The following is a 22,271-nucleotide window of genomic DNA, read 5'->3' as shown; positions in this document are numbered from 1 at the left end:
TGTAGGATTTTTTAAAAAATCCATTGTGTTCCATTTTATTAATTTCAATGTCTATTGTATTGTTAATAAAATAAATTTACCTTTTTATGGCATTTTCACAGGAAAAAAAAACAAGAAGCAATTTATTTAAGTAAAAGTTCAGTAAAAAACTGTCAGTATTTAAGAGATATAAGAGTAATATTAGTGAAACTGAGTGAAAAAAAAAAAAAAAAATATATATATATATATATATATATATATATATATATATATGCAATTTGATAAAAAGACAAAAGTGTGAAAATTATGACCATAAAATGCATAAAAGACTAGAAAACTAGATAAAATTAATAAAAAGACAGCTTGGAAACCCTAAAATCTAAACCTAGCAAAATAAATTCCCTCTTCTGATCTTTGAGAGGACAGCTGGCCCTCACAAGTGTGGAAAACACATCAAACACACACTCAGCTTCAGCGCTGCACGTGTAAAAACTACACATCCCATCATGCAGCTCGGGCGCAGATGCGTGCGCACACAAGGCAACGTACTGGCGCAGTGAGTGTGCAGCTTCCCTGTTGTAAACACTATTGTATTTATAGAAAACACAATAATATTATTTACCTAAACTAGAGCATCCGTGTTTCTGATTCATCATTTTTAATTTTTAGAGATAATGAGACAAATGCAGCCTGTTGTGTAGTAGTAAAACCGAGTGAAATAAAAACGAGACTTAAGAATCATATAAAAAAAAAAGAATAAATAATGACAAAAAAAGACTAAAAGCTGTAAAAATAATAATAATACTAAAAAAAAATAAAAAATAAATAAATGAATAAATAAAAAATATTAAATAAAAAAAATATGGGCAAAATAAAATAATGGATTAAATAAAATAAGGACAAAAGACAAAAAATCGATAGAGAGAAGAAAAATATAAATAAATATAAAATATAAATATAAATAATATTTTAAAAATGTATAAAATTACATTATATTTACAATTTAAAGTAATGGATAAAATAAAATACTGGATGAAATTAAATCTAATGGATACAATAAAATAAGGGATCAAATAAAAATAATGGATACAATAAAAAAGAGAATAAATAAAATCAAATAAGGTACATTTTTACCACATAAAAACAATAAAATAAAATAAAAATATAAAACAATTCTATAAACAATTTATCATCCTGTTACCCAGTTGGGGAATAAGTAGCCTAATCAGATCTTTAAGCAAAACGATCTGTTAATATTAATGATAATGAAACATATACAGTCTATTATGTCTCCAAAATTAGGATTCTTTTTATTTTTTATCCATCGATATGGAGAAAATATATTGGTCATCTTAATAAAACCATCATTAGAGCAGCTGTCCGTGTGTTATACTCATTACTATCCCATTAAACTCTGTCTGAGATTGACTCTGGTGGTTTTTCTTCAGTGTTGCGCCTCTCCACGGTGCTTTACGGCAGTGGTACTGATGCGGGATGAGTCAGGCTATATGATGCTGCTGCTACTGCTGCCATTTCATCAGCACAAGCCCACAAACACACAGCAAACACAGGAGTGATACCGCGGGATTCCCCCCTCTGACAGCCAGCATCCTGCCTTTACGCACATCCACGCGTCTCGCCGTGGAAACACGCACTTCATCGTGGTTTGTTCGAGGCTGCGGGGTAAAAGCGCAAGTTTTTTTTCAAAGAATTATCCTTCTTTATTGCACCTGCTCTGGATGCGTTTTTCCTCCAGCTCTGGATCGGGCCTGACATCAACAAGGGAAGCAGCAGCTCTGGCCTGCTGTGCGCCACATTTCTCCAAACACCGAGTCCTCTTAAGTCAGAGTGTCCCTTATTCTGCTGGATCGATCCGCACAGACTCGTCGGTGCCATGGAGCCCACATCAGCCCGGTGCTGAACGGCGACAGGAAGGAAAAGAAACCGCTCTGGCCTAAAACTCCACTCCTGCTCCAAGTAGGTTGTTTTCTTTTTCGCCATTTGCAGCCTGTTGTTTTAAAAAAATCTCATTTATCGCTCCAGGAAGCTGAAAAGTGGTTCCTCGAAAGAGCAAATTGCTTATTTTTTTAGTCACGATGTGCACTGGTCCAATAATAGCATGCAAAAAAAAACAATCTCAGCTACAATACGTTTTATAAATACACTCCATCCGGGTCTGTTTTACACTCTAGACGCTGAAAAATAAACATTTTGCGCGTTTAGATGCCCACACGGAGCCCCACATGGACATATGGTGACATTTTAGAGGTTTTTTGGAGACGTTTGGATGTTGGATATGTGATATCCGGTGTGAGCTGCTATTCACCGGGGATTCAGCCACTAATGTTTGCATACCGACCGAGCTACGCAACCCGACTCCACAGAGACACGCAGGGGGTGATGGGAGGCTGCATGTGGCTGGCTGGCTGCCTGCTGATGGCCTGGTCAGTACAGTCAGGAGGAAGATTTCCTCTGATTTTGCATGAAAACATCAATCAGACTTTATCTGTGCAGCAGCTTTAACCCATAAGAACCCAGACATATTTATCCTTAAAGGAAAATTATAGAAGATATACTACAGACCAAGTGAACCACATAGAACACATTTATGTTTTTTTTTTTTTTTTTTTAATTCTACCCCTAAATGTCAAAAAGATCTGTCATGTGACATATAAGTTACAATGGGTGTTTATGGTACTTATGTTTATAAAATATTATGGTAACGCTTTATATTAAGGTCCTTGTAATAACCATTAATTAACAAGTAATAAGGCCCTTGTAAGTCCTTACAAGATGCTTATTAACAGTATTGTGTGTTTATAAGCTTATATAAGTGTTAATAATGGCATTACAAACACCCATGACCCACCCATTATGTCTTGGCCATGCCTTTATTGATCTTATTTTGTTTGCTTATTGATATTAAAATATACTTTATTGCTCATCTATTATAAGTTAACTATTAGTTAACTATGCTTTTTGCAACTACCGGATCTAAAGCGAGAACAATGCCTTATTACTTGTTAATTAATGGTTATTAAGGACCTTATTATAAAGCGTTACCAATATTTCTAAATTTAAAATAAAAAAACAAGACATTTTCTGCTTACAGAGACACAAATTTGCCTTTTTTTTGCATCTCCACAACATTTATCAAAATTGTGACATTAATAGTGCAGTTTAACAACAAGTTATTTTTCAGATTTGTTTTTAAGTAACAGAATAAAAATAAATCAATAATAAATAAAAACAAATAACAGTTTGCCTTTTTGTTTGCATTTCCATAACATAAAATAAGGTAAATGTAATACAGGACAAACTATTAACAGATTAGAATTGTGAAATGGGTTTAAACTTAGCCTAGTAACAAAAAATAAGCTTTTTGAAATTAGCTACTTTTTCACATTTCTGTTTCCAGTCACACCTATATTTTGGAGAAGTCACTTCCTGTTAAAGTCACATGACCACCACACTTAACATAGATGACTGACAAGCCCATAATTGGATAGAATAAATGTAGAAACATAGAAAAATACAAAAGCTATTTAACAATTAGAGACCAATTGACAAAAATAAAAATGATGGATATATTTATTTTTAAAAACACTTCAGAGCTATAGGAAGAGTAGTAAAATTGAATGGATTAAAAATAGATTAAAGATAAAAAGATAAATTCAGAAAGTATTAATAATAATGATGGTGAATAAAATGCAATAAAAGACTAGACTAAAAACTATGATAAATTGAAGGAAAAACAAGAACATATAATGATGAAAAATGCAACAAAAACTGGAATAAAAAGTAATGGATAAAATAAAAAGAATACATAAAATAACAATAAAAGATAAAATAAAAATAATGGATACAATAAAAAGCATAGATAAAATTAAAATAAAAAGGTAAAATAAAAATGATGGATACAATGAAATTTTACCATGTAAAAACAGTCAAATTAATTGAAAAAAAAATCCAAATAATTTAAAAATGATCTAAATAATTTCTGCAAACCATTCAATATTTAGAATAATCATGACTATAAGATTAATTAAAGATTAAACGCTAGAATAAATGGATACAAAGAAGTAAAATTGCTTAGAGGGACAAACATATAAAATGACGAAAAAATATAACTGGTAAAATTAAATAGGATGGATAAAATAAAGTTAAATGTTACTACATAAATGCAATAAAAAAATCAATAAAATAATATTAATTAAAAAATGTATAAAAACAGTGTAAATACAATCATGGTAACCAGTAGTGAAAGTAAAAGTTTACTCAGATATTTAAGGAAAAGTATCCGTATAGAAATACTGTATTATACTAAATTTAAATTACAACAGTATTACCATCAAAATGTCCCTTTCAGATTAAGGTATATACATTAATTCATTACTTTATATACTACTGGGTTGCTCTAATAAATCATAATTTATTAGTTGATATAAAATGTTTCTCAATAATCTAAATGTGCAAAGTAACCAAAGTTAAATTTAAAGTTAAAATTACATTAAATGAATGTAGTGGAGTAACAAAAAGTACAATATTTGACTCTACAAAAGTAAAAAAAAATGGCATACAATAGAAATAGTGAAATAAAGTAAGTATTTTTTATACTATCCTGACATCCTTCCAAAATAAAGTGATGTTTTATAATCACTTTAAATTGATTATTAGAGTCCACAGTAAAAGCTTTAAAAATAAATAATTTCCCCAACAAAATAATCAGAATAACAATTTCCTAGTTGTCTTTAAATATAGATTATTTTAACTGGAATTATCTCATAAATGAAGAGAAACTGGGGGATCAATGTTTTCATTTCTGTACAATAATGAAAATAAACATTCTATGAAGTAGGATCAAGTTTTTCTCCTGTATGTAGTACTTTTTTTCTTTTTTGGAAGGTCACACATTGAAATGGCAGCGCTTGGTATCAAAAAGGGGCATTAGGCTGCAGCCAATAATCCAGAGAGCAGCCTCATTAAGAGGATTTTCTCTTGTATCTCGTGCTTTTTGTTCAATCACATGCTGAATACAATGAAGCACAGTTATGTGTGAGTAGTGTGGGCATGTGGCCAATTAAAAAAAAAAGTTATATTAATATAAAAGGAGAGTTAGTCCAGAAATATGTGCCTTTAAAATGACTTTTCAGCGTTCTTCACTGCAAAAAAAGCCAACTTGTGTTTTTTGGCCTAAAACAGTGATTTAAGTTGGTTTAACTTGGAAATTTTAATTATTGACATTTAGGGCAATAATGTAAGTTAGCACAACAAAGGAAGCCAGTTGTCTGCTCAAAAACAAGTTGGTGAGTTCTTGTTACTTATATCTTTGAGTTGGGGTTCACAACAAGGGACAATAGTTCTGATAACTCTTATTTCTTTGTTGTGAAATGCGGGAAAGCGGTGAAATTCGGTCATTAGCGAAAGCTAGCAGCTAACTGATGCTAGCGGCTAACTGATGCTAGCGACTAACTGATGCTAGCGGCTAACTGATGCTAGCGGCTAATTGATGCTAGCGGCGCTGCTTGTTACAGCTACAAGAGTAGCCATTAGCGTATCAATGCTAACTCAAAATTGTGGTTGCAACATTAGCTGACATTTCATAGCAGCGTTACAATCGTGCCGATTCAGCACATTGCAGAAGTTAGCAGAAGTAAGGATTAAAAGTTATTACAATGTAAAATTATAAGTTAGGACAACTTACAGTTGAGTTGACAAAAATCAGAATTCAGAGTTGAGCACACTCAAAAACAAAAACAAAAATTTTTGAATTCACCCTACTTTTCTTTTTTTGCAGTGTTGTTATAGATAGATTGAAGCTATTCACGGTAGATTTTTACGAAGAATACCACAAATTTAAGACAGCGGAAGTTGTAGGAATATACAGTCATGGAAAAAAGTATTAGACCACCCTATTTCTTCAATTTCTTGTTCATTTTAAATGCCTGGTACATTTGTTTGGACAATTTTGCTACCAATCCTCATTTAATTGAGCAAAATACGAACTTCTCTAAAAATTGAGAATAATATGACCTTCTTCGGGCCTTGGATTTCAATGATATCATTAACGAATTTGCAGCTACACTGTAAAAATGTTTGTACATATGACAGTAAAACACTGTCAAAATGCATCAGAAGTAGGTCGTAAAATTGAACATTGTACATCTCCGTAGCAGATACTTTTAATTACTGTATATCAAAGAATAGCATAAAACTCTCTTCTACTGTCATAAACTGTAGAAAACACACAGTTTTGCTGTAAAATATAACATTTTCAGGTAAAATTAATGAAGAAATACCATGATGACACAATTATCCTAAAAGTAATTATTATTCAGTATTATTCAGTGTAAATTACAGTTTTTGCTGATATTTACATTTACATACACTCACTGTATTTTTTACAGTGAAGTTCTGGCAACCACAGCTGCCAGTATTTTACCGTAAATTAAACAGACTTTTTTTTACAGTGTAGAAAGACCAGAAGGAAGCCTCTAAATTAAACATGAAAAACTGCTTTTGCCCGGACCCCCCTCTCTCAATACATGCGAGCCAGTTTACATAGTCAACTACAGTCAACTCTAACTAATAAAAGGCCTTATTAGTTTATTCAGTTATTTGCCTACAATATGTTTGATTTGTTGCATAGTTTATAGAACAGTTATTATTACTGTGTATGCATGCATGTGTGTGTGAGTTAATGTTAGGCCTACATACATTAGATAAACAAATGGCACAGAGATGAATCAGTTATTTGTTTACAATATGTTTGATTTGTTCCATAGCCTATGAAATAGTTGTTATTAGCCTAAGTGAAGTATTGTGCTGAGGTTATTTTGTGTGTGTGGGTGAGTATATGTTGGCTCATTTACTAAAGTATAATGCACATAGTTAATGGTTTACAATGGGACATACAATGGTACAAATAAATGGCACAGAGCCAAAGATGAGCTTGAATCTTGTTTTTATAGGCAAAATATAGTCTGTCAACCAAGGTTATTATAGTTAATGAGAACTAACAAAATAAGGAAAACTAGAATTGAAAAAACATTTTCGTTAATTGAAATAAAAATAAAAACAAGAGTTTTAAAAAAAGTGACAACTAACTGAAACTGTATTGTGTGGTTACAAAACTAACTAAAACTAACTAAAATTATAGTGAAAATGTCCTTCGTTTTCGTCTTTGTCAACTTTTTTCATACGTAAACCTTTTTGGTTGATATGAAATCTATTTCATCTATCTGGTTTTATGACTATGAAACTTATTGGGGCTAAGATGGATCATAAAAGGAAATAAAGGCAACATTTATTGTGACCTTATTGAACCTCGCACCCAACAAATACCCCATTACAAAAAAAAACACTAAAACTAATAAAAACTAAACTAAAACTAAGCATTTTCTAAAAAAAATAAAAAAAATAATAAAAACTAGCAAACTCACTCTAAAAACTAATTAAAACTAGCTGAATTTAAAAATAAAAATTGACAACAAAATTAAAACTAAAACTAATGAAAAATCCAAAATGATTATAATCTTAGTGTCAACCACTTAGGGATGGGGGGCCTTATAAAGTTCTGTAGCCCCGGGGCCTCCAATGATGTTAATGTGCCCCTGTTTGTAACAATAATCTATATTTGCAGAGTAGTTATCAGATAGATGTAGATCAGGGATGGGCAACTGGAGGCCCGGGGGCCACATACGGCCTGCACCCTCACTTGAAGTGGCCCTCAGTACAACTACATGCATTTGAGCATGAAATCTTAAAAGTGCAGTGTAAAAATTGCACAAAATGACTTCTTGCAATCAATGTTGGTCTGCTGTTCTTGCACTGAAAAAAAAAAGAAATCACTGTAAGTGGTTATTTTTTATTTGCTTCAAACCTTTTGTATTCATATTTATACTGTTATACATGCATTTGAGCATGAAATATGTTTTTGTGTCTTTTTTGTGCCTTTTTAGTTATTTTGTGTCTTTTTTCGTCATTTTGTGTCTTTTTTTGTTGTCATTTTGTGTCTTTTTGGGTCCTTTAGTCCAACATAAAATGTGATTTTGAATCATTTTTTTTCTTATCTTAAAATTGCACAAAACTCCTTCTTGCAAAGTGGTAATTTTTTATTTGCTTCAAACCTTTTGTATTCATATTTATACTGTTCTACATGCATTTGAGCATGAAATATGTTAAGTTACTGCACTGTAAACATATTTAAAATTGCAGTTTCATCATATCTGGTGAAGTGCACAGTCCTATATGTGGCCCTGTGGTAGTGTCCATGAAAAATTGCAGCCCCCTCCAGCATTTAAGTTGCCCATCCCTGATGTAGAGGAATTGAAGTATAAAGTAGCAGAATAAACGCAAAGTGCTCCAGTAAAATACTTCTACATGTTATGTTTCACCACTGATTCCAACTGCCACATGTTATAAAACGGTCATGAGGGGGAGCAGAGTCTAATGTCCTTTCTGTTTCTCTCTCGTGCACGCGCACGCACGCTCACGCCTCAGCAGACCGACAGACAGACACGCCGGTGAGAGCGACAGACAGACAGACAGACAGACAGACAGGCTCAGCCAAGTCATGGAGGCGATATGGCTCTATCAGTTCCGGCTGATCGTCATCGGGGACTCCACGGTGGGGAAGTCGTGTCTGATCCGGCGGTTCACGGAGGGCCGCTTCGCCCAGGTGTCGGACCCCACGGTCGGCGTGGACTTCTTCTCCCGGCTGGTGGAGATCGAGCCGGGCAAGAGGATCAAACTGCAGATCTGGGACACCGCGGGTCAGGAGCGCTTCAGGTGAGAACAGCTGGATGAGAAAGTGTCACATGTCGTCACCCTGGTAAAAATAACCGCCTGAGTCATTTCTTCAAGTTTTGCAGGAAACACAAAAAACTTCACCAAAAGTGTAACATATGACATTTATTGATCATTTCACTCAAAAAGGATGTAACAAAGGGTGGTTATTGGCATAGCAATAACGCTGTGTTTAGCTTAAGAGCAATAAATGCAATTTTTTTTTTTTGAAAATGCCTTTGTGACTTAAGCAAGATATGGTAACACTTTATTTTGAAGGAGTCTACATAAGAGGGACACAATCCTGTCATAAACATGACAAGTATCATGAGCATTAATGTTACTTCAAAGTGTCATTAATGTTCATGACACATCCCATGTCATGTTTATGACACCTTCATAATTGTACTTAAAGTTAAAAAAAAAAATCCTTAAAATTGTACTTAAGTACAATAATTGAGTAAATGTACTTAGTTACATTCCACTACTGATAATTACAGTTTAGAGCTACTTGCACTTTGGTTGAGTAATTCCTTTATATGTAACTTTATACTACATTTTAGAGGCAAATATTCTACTTTTTACACTTAGCTGACGGCTTTAGTTACTTTTTAGATCAAGATTTAACCTAATTTAGTGGGGTGGAGGTGTTTTGTTTTTGTTTTTGTTTTCATTTGTCTGTTCGTCTTATTTACCAGATAAAACTGTAAACTGGACTATCTCTACTATCAGCTATACACACGCTGTGAAGTCCCAATAAAACATATTTTTTTAAAGAAAAGAAAAAAGATTTAACATAAAAAACATGATCATAAAAAAAATAATTATCATTATTTGTATTTTTTTTAATATAAATGAAGCCACATAATAATATATTCAGTAGCTACTGTAGCCCCACCTTGACACCAGTAAAAAAAACTTACATAAATGCATCAATAATAATAATAATAATAATCCAATTATATATAGAGATTATTTTACTAATCTGAGTGGGTCCATTCTGCATAACAAGTATTTTTACTTTTGTACTTTTACTTAAGTAAAGTCTTTAATGCAGGACTTTTCCGTGTAGTGGAGTAATTTGAAATTTGTATTAATATTGTCTGGTTTTTAACCCATTGAGAAGTGTCATATTTAATGGGACGCTGAAAAAAATAGCAGAGAAATAAGTTAAGCTTTTTTTCCTCTAAATTGTATTGGAGTAAATATAAAGCAAAATACCTAAAAATAAAATTGATATAAGTTGATATTATTATGTAATATTTCATAATATTTGATATATAAACATAAAAGGGTCAAAGTAGGAAAGATTGAGACAAATTATTATTATTCTCATTAACATTATTAATTATTCTTATTGTTATTTAGTTTTGCATGGGAGTGTGCAGATGCTTTCAAATCACAACAGGAGCTAATGCATCACATGTTACTACAACTGCATTTTATTTGGAGTCGACACGTGAAGAAGAACTGCTGACTGACAAACTTAAGAGGAACTGATTCAGCAGAAAGTTCATTTTTCAGACAACACAGGTGATCTCTGGGAAATGTAGTGCAGAATCACGGCCACTTGGCACCACAGATGTCCCCAATAAGGAACCTGTGGTTTTATTTCTGATTTTTTTATGAAACTGAAAGGGTGTTCAGGGGGAAATGTTTCCTCCGTATCTTGTGGTGGTTTAGTTGTAAAAGAGCTGCTTTTACAGAACTGAGAATTGAATGGACTTTACTCTCCGCTGACCTCTGACCTTTATTTTTTCTCAGAGATCAATAAAATTAAAATTAAAAATCCCATTATTACAGGATAAGAAGGCTTGCTCCTGACAAAAAATAGTGCAAATAATTAAAATTTTTGTACATTTTCATATCAAGACTCACATTTAATATGTCAATTAATAGAATAGGAAATAAAATAAAATAAAAAAAGTTAAAAAAAAAAAAAATTTGTGTAGTTTATATTATACTGACATATAAACTACAAAAATGTTTTATTTTATTTCCTGTATTTTGTTAACTTTTTTAAAAAAAATAAAAAGTGGTGTTTAATGTTAGGGAATACTAACAGCCTAATGACGTAGCCTGGGGGCCTTTAAACTTGAATAACTACCTGTGACTTATCTGTTTGCCCGCACAAAAAGAGAGAGCAGTTATTCAAATGAGGTTTCAGGTGACATGAGAAAACGTCTTGAGGGGTTGTTTCCAATACGTAAACACATTAAAGTGTTTTTAATTGAGGGAATTCACCAAATTTAAATGGCAAAGCCGCTCTGCCTCTAAATTAAACCTGCTTTTGGGGGAAAAGGTGGTTTTGTTTCACAAGGAATACACTTTAGAGCAGGGGTCTCAAACTCAAATTACCTGGGGGCCGCTGGAGGCAGTATGACAAAGACCAAAAAAAGACACAAAATGACAGAAAAGAAACACAAAATGACCAAAAAAGACACAGAATTACCAAAAATACACAACATTATTTTAAAAAAGACACAAAATGACCCCAAAAAAGACGCAGAATTACCAAAAAAGACACAAAATTATTAAAAAAGACACAAAATTATTTTAAAAAAGACACAAAATTATTAAAAAAGACACAAAATTATTTTAAAAAAGACACAAAATTATTTAAAAAGACACAAAATTATATATATGTATATATATATATATATATATATATATATATATATATATATATATATATACATATATATATATATATACATATATATATATATAAAAACTAAATTACCAAAAAAAAGTAATTAAAGGGACCTTGCCATTCATATAAAACTCACATTAAACTTTCATATCAAGGTGGGGCCACAAAATATCATTACGAGGGCTGCAATTGGCCCACGGCCCGCGAGTTTGAGACCCATGCTTTAGAGGTTATGTTAAGGTGTTAGTTTCTAATGTGAGGACTGAGGATGATGACAGGGGTAAATAAACACACAGATGACTATTAGTGCAGCATATCTGTAACATGAGATATTATAATAATATAAAGACTGCAGGAAGAAACTTACAGACCATAAGTGGCATAACAAGTTTTCAGATCCAACCCAGTCACCAGATAAAAAACAACAACATAGATAATGTTAAGGATCTACATTTTCAACCAAAATACAGTCATGGAACTTTTTTTTTTTTTTACAACTTTATTTATGATTGGTCATGTAACATTTTTTGTTGTGTAATAATCCATCCATCCATTCTTGTCCGCTTATCCGGGGCCGGGTCGCGGGGGCAGCAGGTTATTTTTTTATTTAATTTTAATGCCTGGTACAACTAAAGCTACATTTGTTTGGACAAAAATAATGATAACAACTAAAATAGCTCATAAGTGTTTAATTGAAGAGCTGATATCGAGACATTTTCCATGGTTTTCTTGATGATGATTTTGGTTATCATCAAGAAAATCATGGAAAATATCTAGATATCAGCTCTCAAATTAAACTCTTATGAGCTATTTTAGTTGTTCCAGGCATTAAAATGAACAAGAAATTGAAGAAAAACAAGTGTGGTCTAATTTTTTTTCCATGACATGACATTGAACATTTTAAATAGATTTACATGTATGATAATCAAGGATTATGAATTGGGCTATAATGTAGATGTTTCATTTTTTAATTTCGATTGCTGATATTCTGGGTTTTTCCTTGGATTGTATAGGATAGGCAGAAATAAGCCATGTGCTTTCAGCCTATTCCTTTTTTTCGGTTTTAAAATATGGAGAAAAAATGTGTGAAATTTGATTTTCAAGATGTACATTATATAGCTGAAAATAAAAATCATTTATCAAGCGTGAGGACCACTGCTTTCAACACTAGTCATGTGTCCATCAAATAATTTCTTTGCATATTTTGAAGATTTTCATGAGAAAAACTTGATGGAAAACACCAAAATTCAATAAAAGTTTCTACACTCGATTGAGGCGGTTTTTTGTCTTTTTCGAAAAAGATAGTTAATGCGTGTAAGTTCTGACATAGCGAACATTTAACTCTCATGACTGTTTCCGCTCTGCCGGATAACTCAAAAGAGCAATTATGAGTTGCCAAATTTAATACAATTCCTGAAGACTTCTTTTCACTGCGCTGAAAGGTTAAATATAACACAGAGAAAATGATTTACATCTCATTGCCTCAAATGCATCTTGCACCCACACACACACACACACACACTCATCATCTTGACAGAAGGGGACTGGTCTCACCTGTCAGCATGATACGTGTATCCATGGCAACAGTGACACGTTCCCCACCGAGGCCGAATCAGAAACAGATCTTATTCAGAATGTTTTAAACATCAAAAAATCCATGATGATTGACATTTATAGTACAGAACTAGCCATACATTTGTCTTTTCAAACCTGACAAAAAGAATGCATAGGTATATTACTGTCTTTGTGGGAACAGGCAGTTTAAGTCGGAAATCTACACATAATTCTATGCATTGGGCCACAGCTGTTTCAGGAAACTACTCATTTTGTCATTTTATAACATTAAATACTATGTATTTGTTAGTTGTTTTTAAGTTAGAAAGTAGAGACAATTTAACTTAAATGTTTGAAAAGTTGTCCCTCCTGTGTCTCCATATCTCCTGAATGTGATTTAGTTTTAAGCTCCCAAGGATTATCCTTCCATAGTTCCACTCAGGTTTCCATTTTGGGAAGGTATTTAAGATCCACTAGCACTGACATTTCTACATATTTTTAGATTTTATGACACCGAAGTTGATTTTTTTTTGCTTCTCCTGCTCGTACAAATGAGTGGACATCTTCCCTTGTGTCTTGAATCCACCTCATCCTCCTTTTTGACGATGCAGATCTCATCTTAGTCACTGTTGTTTCATCTACGTGGTTCGTTCCTTCCATGAATATTCGGTATATATAGTATGTGTGTCTAAACAAATGAGTCACTTGCTGGTTCTGAATGTTTGCCACCTACTCCTCCTCTCAAACTGTATCTCCTCCGTCGACTAATCCTCCCCTCTTCCTCTTTCATGACACGTCTCCGGTCTGTAATTTTCCCTCCTTGTTATATTTATGTTGACATTCTCTCTGTGAGGACACTGAAGATAGACGCTTTGTAAGGGGGTTGGTGTGTGTTTGTGTGCATGCGGGGTGTCACATCTTGTCAAAATCTAGCAGCTATTCTCCTCCCAGTCGAAGCTGCAGTGTCAGTTTTGTGAAATCAAACACCATAATTCTAGTTTCCACTCTAGCTCGGATGATATTAACTTTAAACGGTCGATATTGATGAAAGTAAACACTGTTCAAACAGTTATTTATTATAGATGAGCGGCCTGGTGGCAGTGCCGTTTTGTTCCATTTCATATTTAGTTTAAATTAAGATTAAATTGGTCATGAATGAAACCACAAATGCAATAAAAATCGAAATAATTAAATAAAAAACAGAGGTAATTTGTTCTAAACAATGGCCAGTAATGAGAAGAAATAGTATAGGTTCCTTGTTCTAAAATATCTAAAATATACAAGTAAATTGCCCATTTATTCCTGCATGAAAACTAAAAAAAACCAACTTTTTTTGCATTTTAAACACAGAATAACCCAAACAGATACTGTATTTGAAGGCATAACCCTTCACACTGCAACATCTCTGCCATCTAATTTTGTTCCCAACTTCTCAGCTCCTCCGCCAGACACCTCCATTACTTCTGCTTCTTTTCTTTCTTTCTCACCTCCTGTCATCAGTTTCTCCCTCTGATTAGCTTACCCTGTGGATTTATCACATTATTATCCCTTTGACTGAAAGTGAGACAATATGCCTCTCCTGAACAGAGACAATATGCTCTCCAAAACAAAAAAATCCAGGCGCAAAAAATAATTTATTTACTAATCTGTGTTTGTCTGCTGTAAGCTACAAACCTTAGCATGTCCGGCTAACCTAACCCAGTGTTACCTTAGTGTTAAAAGTAGGGCTGGGCGATATGGCAAAAAAAAAAAAAGATCACAATATATTTTTATGATAAATATAAATTATATAATAATAATACAATACTTATTATATTAAGCCCACGCTTTTATTGTTTTGTTTATTTAACTAAGTCCCATTCAGTAATAACTTGTTTCTCTGTAAGTTTTCATATGTCCCACGCTCTTTAACGCACCATAGCCGTTCCAACGCTAATGAATGCACCATACCTGTGTGTGAATTGCCGTGCTGTGAATATTATTTTCCCTTGACACAGCGGCAGACATATTGTAATTTCCTAACATTCACCTGTCCCTTTCCTGGTTTATTGCCTAATCCCTTAGCTCCTCGTTTAGCTTCATGTTTGGTCTTTATGTTTACTTCTCCAGCAACTTACAAACAGAAGTGGAGCAGGAAAAGGTCGATTCTGATTGGCTGTTGTCACGCACATTTCCGACATGTTTGATGGAGTAAATATGCATACAGCTGATCACCGTAATCGACCTGAAATTTATCAAAATCACTAATTGTGATCATATAATCGCCCAGGTCTAATTTAATGCGTTAACTGTTAGTTTGGTCAAAGACACTATAAAGCATTAAACAGCGGTCTTGTGTGTTCAGGGTTAAGCAGCCATACAAACAGCTGATCTTACGGTGACACCATGACATCTGACCAATCAGTATGATAATAATATAATGATAGTAACTTTATTGACCTTGACCTCCTATGTAAAAGTGAAAAATTTAGAAAAAAAATATAATAGTAATATTTCGAGAAAAAAGTTGCAAATTTACCAGATTAAAGTGGCAAATCTACAAGAAAAAAAGTTGGAGATTTAAGAGATTTAAAGTGGCAAATTTGTGTGAAAAAAGTTGCAAATTTACGAGAAAAAAGTGGGGGGAAAAAGCAACTTTTTTCTCGCAGATTCAACACTTTAAATCTCATAAATTGGTGCATTTTTTTCTCGTAGATTTGCCACTTTAATCTCGTAAACTTTTTTCTCGGGTCCGTATGTTTTTTTTTACACATTCCACGGTCCACATTCTGGCTGTATGTAATATCCTCCAATATATATAATGTCAGAAAACAAGGACTCTCTGAAGACTAACCAAGAATTTTAAGGTAGTGAGTCTGCCACCATTTTCATTGTTAACTACAAAGAAGTTTGGCAGGTGTAGCAGCAGTACAGCACTAAGGAGCCATGGGCCTCCAAAGTTATATTTACCTTCCCCTCCATCTTGTACCCTCTGCAGGTCCATCACCAGGGCTTATTACCGCAACTCTGTGGGCGGGCTCCTCCTCTTCGACATCACCAACCGCCGCTCCTTCCAGAACGTCCACGATTGGCTGGAGGAGGCTCGCAGCCACGTCCAGCCCCACAGCATCGTCTTCCTATTGGTGGGCCACAAGTGTGACTTGGAGGCACAGCGCCAGGTGGGTCAAGTGTAAAAGTGAACAACAGTAAGCATTCGGTTGAGTAAAATTGTGTTGCTGGGGACGGTGACTGATTTGACTGTTATGTAATATGAAATTCAAAGTGTGCAGCATTAAAAATAACCTTGTGTTCACATTTAGATCAGCACACATTTGGATCAGAGGCGAGCCGTCATTGTTTGCTCAATTCTCTTGGGGCAGCTGGCAGACAGGAAGCAAAAATACCACTGTTGAAATGTAGACTTTACAGGATGACACTGCAAAACATGGCACAACAGTAAAATCAGGAAATTATGTAAGGTTTCCCGTCTCAGCCACTTCATTCTGATCCTGGGGAAGGGAAGTGGTCACAAAATAAATGATGGAGCAGTTTGTTTGTGGTGGGAACGCGACCCGACCTCAATTTGACCCAACTACGAGGTAAAAGTTTGAGCTCAATACCTCCTGCAGTCAGATGCACTTTGCATACTGAGTTAAATGAACTCAATGGCAGCTATGAGGAGAATGAATTACACTACCGCTCAGAAGACTTGGGTCACTTAGAAATGTCCTTTTTTAAAGAAAAGCAGACATACAGTCTAGACATTGTTAATTTGGTAAATGACTATTAAAGCTGGAAATGGCAGATTTTCTTATTAAATATCTATTATATATTGTCAGCAACCATCAGTCCTGTGTTACTCCCCGTTTATAGTGTTGAAAGGCTCATTGATCATTAAAACACCTCAGCATTATGTTAGCACAGCTGAAACTGTTTTATAAAATAAAATAAATAAAAATAAAAAAATAAAAAATAAAAATAAATAAAATTATCCTTCCTCAGGCTGGTTGAGTGTCTAGAGGTAAAGCTGGAGATTTGTACAGGTTAAAATTATTATTTCTACCCTTGTCAATGTCTTAACTATATTTTTGATTAATTTTGTAACTTATTTCATGAATAAAACATGGAAAACAACACTGACATTTTCTGGGTGACCCCAGGCTTTTGAGCACTAGTGTAGGTCAAGCAAAATATGGTACCTTCTTGATAATTGGGCAGACGGGACCTTCTTCAGTTCCTACTTCCGGTGTTTAATTTTAACTGGCCACAATGCACTGTGTAAAACACTCTAAAAAATGCCGATCAGAGCTGCTCTGATTTTCTTTTTTTTTAAAAAGCCTCCTTCAAATAATAGCCTACCCCGATTATTAGCCGGGTCCCAAACTGATTTTTTATGAAAAGAAGCCCCGGCTACTATTTGAGGAAATACGGTATCTGGATTCAAGAGCTCAGTTCTAATGAGGTTCTCAGAGGGTTTGTTACATCTTCTAGCTCTTGTCTGCAAAGTTCCCACATGACAAACTTTCATTTCATTGCATTTGATCTTCTAGGTGACCCGCCAGGAAGCAGAGAAGCTGGCAGGAGCGTACGGGATGCGCTACGTGGAGACGTCGGCCCGTGACGCCATCAACGTGGAGCACGCCTTCACCGAGCTGACCAGAGACATCTTCGCCCTGGTGCGGTCTGGCGAGATCACAATCCAGGAGGGCTGGGAGGGCGTGAAGAGCGGGTTTGTCCCCAATGTGGTTCACTCCTCGGAGGAAGTGACCAAGAGTGACCGTCGCTGTCTGTGTTGATCTGGCAAGAGCCTTGGGACTGAAGGTGAACAGGGGAGGGATCCGGGAAGGATTCAGAGGCAGACGGACTGAGGTGTCAGCCCTCTGACTGAAACTGTTGGTTACCCTCTTTTTCTTTGTTCGGACTGGATACAGAAGGGCGACGTTGGAGGAGTTTTAATGAAGATACGAGGCAAAGGGAGAACACCTTGAACTGGGTGGCATAAGTGAAAGGTTGTGCCCATTTCCGTTTTTATTTCTCGGAGAGGAAGGATCCCAGATGCTCATTTACTTGCGAGGGCTCCCATGATTCCATTCCTTTAGTTTTGGTTTGGGCTTTTTGCTTGAAAAACCCCCCTCCCTGAACATCCTCGACAGGCCTTAGAAAGAGGATTAATTTTGGTTCTTCGCCAAAATACGATGAAACTCAAGACAAGTTGTTCTTCCTCCCATCATCTCTTCCCCACTCCCATTACTTCTTAATCTTCTCCTCTCCTCCAATATGCAATTACATGATCACATATGAAACGATCACTTTTACGTTGGTGTCCAACATCCTCCAAGCACATATCATTCCAAAAAAAAATCAACTGCTGCACCCTTAGATTTAACCTCCTGCTTTAACAAGAGTCGTGTTTCTCTTGTGCTGATATTTTGCTTCACATTCCACTATTGGAGGTCAATGGAGGAGTCCTGGATGTCCTAAGTTTAATGAGGGAAGACTAATTTCCTTCCTGGAGCCGGGATTTTGTTGCTAGAGACCACATTATATCTCTTTGAATTTAGGCCTCCAGTGAGCTCAATGACATTGACGACATGGTTATATCCACTATCATTCTGCTAAATACCGCACTATAACAAACCATCATCACCCATCCAGTTCCTAATGGACTCCTGAAGCAGGAAGAGAACACGTGTACAGCTTAACTGACCGAGGTGGACTTGTCGGACTAGCTCAACACCGCCTCACTGTCTGCCTTTAACTGGGGACTTGTTAAGGTGGACTAGTAGGAGTGTTGGAGCCACAAAGCACCTTAACAGCCAAGTCCACCTCAACGGTGGAGCCTCATTTGGGACTTCTGAAAGTTGCAGATAAAACACAGTGGAGATTTCTTGAAAAGCAAAGCAAAGACAGAGGGACCAGACCACGGACTCCACAAAACAATCACATCATTCACAATGCACGACAATATAATCATGCAAAGAAAGTCCAATTGGCAGGCATTAAATCAACCCAACACAGATACAGTCACAGGGAAACTAAAGGTAACATGTTGTCCGGAGAAAGTAAAATATGTTAATATGCCTTTTTTATGTGTGTGCGCAAGTTTAATATCTCATCAAGCATTTATTTTCCTTTTGATACACTCCAGTGCTACATATTGATGTACCTGGCATAGTTCCTACCACTTGCACTTAGAAACTACATGTGTTTTGTGTGGATGATGTAGCTTTCTGAGACTAAAAACTGTAAAACATGCATTCAAACAACATTCACCATCATGAAGGTAGGGCTTACTGTATTAAACTGCATCTGGATTTTATCTTGATGCAAGACACATGAAGTTGCAAGTGTAAGTGGGGCAAAACATTAGACAAGAAACATGCTTCTAAAGGTTTAAATTGTAGTATTAGCTCTTTGAGGCTCAGAGTGGATTTCAGGCTTTTATTTTACTGTTACATTAACATTCTCAGATATCAGGCCAGCTACTAACGTTTCTTTAAATGGCAAGAAAAATCGGAGATCGTCAAATTAAAAATGTTTTGTGTTTTCAAGGAACATAAAAAGTCACGAGTGTTGGTGGCGATTTGTCTGTTTGACTGATTTCACCAGTTATCAACTAGTAGGTGCTTATGAGATTAGCATTGGACCAAATATATTATGTTTTGGGGAGCCACATTAACTGAAATATTAGGCTGTAAGTCAATAAATTGTCATTTAAAAACTGACAAGGGGAGACTTTTACCATTGTTAGCAATTAAATGTACCTTATCGACCTAAAGCACCTGGACTTTCTATACATACACATTTTTTTCTTTTTGCAGAATCCTTATTTAATTTATCTTTTTATAGTAGGATTATTGTTTTATAAGGCCTAAATGAATGCCAGTGTTTATCCTTGTTATTATTTCTGCTATATATAGTAAATTAATTTATCCATTGCCCTTCCCCCTGCAATTCATCAGTACAGTGAGGAAACTGTAAGTGCTTCATTTTCTCACATATGCCTTCTTTTTACATGCCTCCAAAGAGCTCTGCTTCCGTTATCTAATTTTGACATGAATGTATCAACAGAATAGGTGAGATTTTTTACACCGACTTGTCATATAAGAAATGTGTGAATGAGTCAAAGCAACACCCCCCATTTCTTACAGAAGCTTGGATAAAAAAGGTGATTTAAATGATTGCAAATTATTCAAATTATAGTCCACTCCCTCTGATTTACATTGAAATCGAAGGTTTCAGAATGTTTTCCTTTCTCTGCCTGCTGTAAGTGCTTTCTACGGAAACACTTTTAAATGTTCCCAAGTGAACGTCGTTGACAGTTCAGAAGTGTTAAGGTCTGTGTGGGCGGGTGTGGATGTGATCTCTTGTGTCGGTGCAGCTCCTTCTTGTGGAACCGCCAAGACTCTTTCACCAGATGTCAGCCAGCTGGTAGATCTGCTCTGCTGTACAGCACCCAGTTGGGTATCTCTAAGCTCTTTTAAGCTTGCTTCCATTTCACTCTAAAATATTGTCTTAGTCATTATGGGAAATTTTCGTATTTGCTTTCTTGGTGAGAGTAGACAAGAAGATGAATTAAGACCGTAAATAAGGGCTCTGTCCCAAAAAATTGAAATCCCCCTACTGGTTTCTCTAAAGCTCACAAATTACCATGTTAAATCTTGTTTATTCTGCACAATAAGTTTGGCTTTGATAGAGTTATTTGCTGGTGTATGGGTGCGTTCCAATACCCATACAACCATACTGCTTAGTACAGCAGTAAAAAAAAATTAGTATCCCCAATACACTGCGGCTGTGTCCAAAAAACCAAGCCAAAGTGCTTTTTAGCCAACAAGATCTCCAACCTTTATGACAGAACAGGCTGTTTGTCAATACAGAACAGCACATTCTAAAAATAGTGCACACGTCATTATACTAAAAAAGGTTGCCATTTTGTTTAATTTAGGCAGCAAAACCACTGATCTACGTTTAGGGAAAAGAGCTTCCTGTTAAGGCATTTTAAAAGATATTTTAAAAAGTAAAGAAAATGGCCCAAAAGTGAAGTAGTTACGAGGACCATGCGACTACTACATAAACGCAAGGTTCGCTGTTGTAAAAAAAAAAAAAAAAAAAAAAAAGGCAGCAGTTTCATTAAATTTAGGCTACAAAACCACTGATTTAGATTTAGGTTAAAAAAATCCTGGTAAGGCATTAAAAGACTTTTAAGAAGACGTTTAAGAAGTAAATAAATGTACCTAAATGCCGGAAGTGAAGTAGTTACCACAATGACATGACTACCAGAGACCAGTCTGTTTCGCAAATTGCATATTATTTCCAGTGAAATAATACAGAATACAAACACTGGACACGACAGCAGCGTCAATATACCACAATACACTGCAGTGGTGACAATTACGTTCATGAACAGACAATAGCGGCCAAGGGATAATTTATGAATTTTGTGTTAGATTTGTTTTCTTTTCGTTGTGTTTTTAAGTTTTATTTTGACAGTTTGAAATAAGGATTTAAAAAAACAAATTTTTTAAAGAAGGTAGCTCTAGTGTTTGGCATTTTCTAACCGCTCAAGTACTCCAACAACGTGAAAATGTAGCTTGATGGTTATGCATCTTAGCTTGCTAGTGTCGCTACAAACTCACTCACCGTAAAACTCTGTAACCTCCTGTAAAACCATGTTCTTTTTAGTACAGATTTACAAGATACATATGTGTTAATTAGTGAGCTTTGGAGGTGTCGGTAGAAGGATTTTCTTACCGTAGGACTGAGCTAGGCTAACTTTATCCGGTCTGTTAAGCTAACTAAGCTAAGCTAACCCGCTGGTCACAGACATGAGTGGTAACGTAACGTGGTAAGATCTTCTCATTTAACTTTCGGTAAGAAAGCAAATAAGCATACTTACCAAAAGGTTGAACTCTCCATTGAAGTAGCTATAGTAAAATACAAAGTCTTTAAAACTTCATGTTTGGAAATTGACTTTTTCACTCCCTCCGAAAAATCTTCCCATAAACTTTTAGTATTACCTTTGATTTTTGTTTCCATTATTGTTCAATCTAATAGATTTATTATAATAGATTAAAAGATAATTTTGGGGGGTATATTGCATAATGGAGAAACTGATGCAAAAGGAGCACAAACAAAAGTCTTATTAGGGAATGCAAAATAATTTCAGACAAAAGAAATCCTCTCATGGCTTTTCAAGGGCTCTGTAGTGAAGAAATGCTCAAGACATTTCCTAATCTGTCTCTGATGTTTGTCGACCACATCAGCAAAAATGTTATATTATAGTCATGTTATTTACTAATTAACTTTATTAACCTTCCTT

At 35.0% G+C, this 22,271-nt stretch overlaps 1 protein-coding gene across 2 annotated transcripts; it reads left to right on the top strand.

Moving 5' to 3' along the window:
- Positions 1-1,602: 1,602 nt before the first annotated feature.
- Positions 1,603-21,619, top strand: rab39bb (RAB39B, member RAS oncogene family b). 2 transcript variants are annotated; one of them, XM_059354625.1, is made up of 4 exons: positions 1,603-1,956; positions 8,485-8,769; positions 15,951-16,131; positions 17,503-21,619. In XM_059354625.1, the coding sequence occupies exons 2-4, from the start codon at positions 8,555-8,557 to the stop codon at positions 17,746-17,748; spliced, it is 642 nt and encodes a 213-aa protein (XP_059210608.1). In that variant the 5' UTR covers positions 1,603-1,956; positions 8,485-8,554; the 3' UTR covers positions 17,749-21,619. The 2 variants fall into 2 exon arrangements, with proteins under 2 accessions (XP_059210608.1, XP_059210609.1); XM_059354626.1 differs by lacking the exon at positions 1,603-1,956 and having other exon boundaries at positions 7,786-8,769.
- Positions 21,620-22,271: the final 652 nt, after the last annotated feature.

The sequence above is a fragment of the Centropristis striata genome, chromosome 17 (genome assembly GCF_030273125.1).
Source record: "Centropristis striata isolate RG_2023a ecotype Rhode Island chromosome 17, C.striata_1.0, whole genome shotgun sequence".
NCBI lineage: Eukaryota > Metazoa > Chordata > Actinopteri > Perciformes > Serranidae > Centropristis > Centropristis striata.
Note: the sequence above shows the minus strand (reverse complement) of the source record. Positions and strands in the feature narration are given on the sequence as shown.

What these genes read in the sequence shown, in the direction of transcription:
- rab39bb (XM_059354625.1), top strand. Translation starts at nt 8,555, where the DNA reads ATGGAGGCGATATGGCTCTATCAGTTCCGGCTGATCGTCATCGGGGAC. An exon ending in GCGGGTCAGGAGCGCTTCAG is followed by an intron (nt 8,770 to 15,950) that starts GTGAGAACAGCT and finishes TACCCTCTGCAG; the next exon opens with GTCCATCACCAGGGCTTATT. An exon ending in ACTTGGAGGCACAGCGCCAG is followed by an intron (nt 16,132 to 17,502) that starts GTGGGTCAAGTG and finishes TTGATCTTCTAG; the next exon opens with GTGACCCGCCAGGAAGCAGA.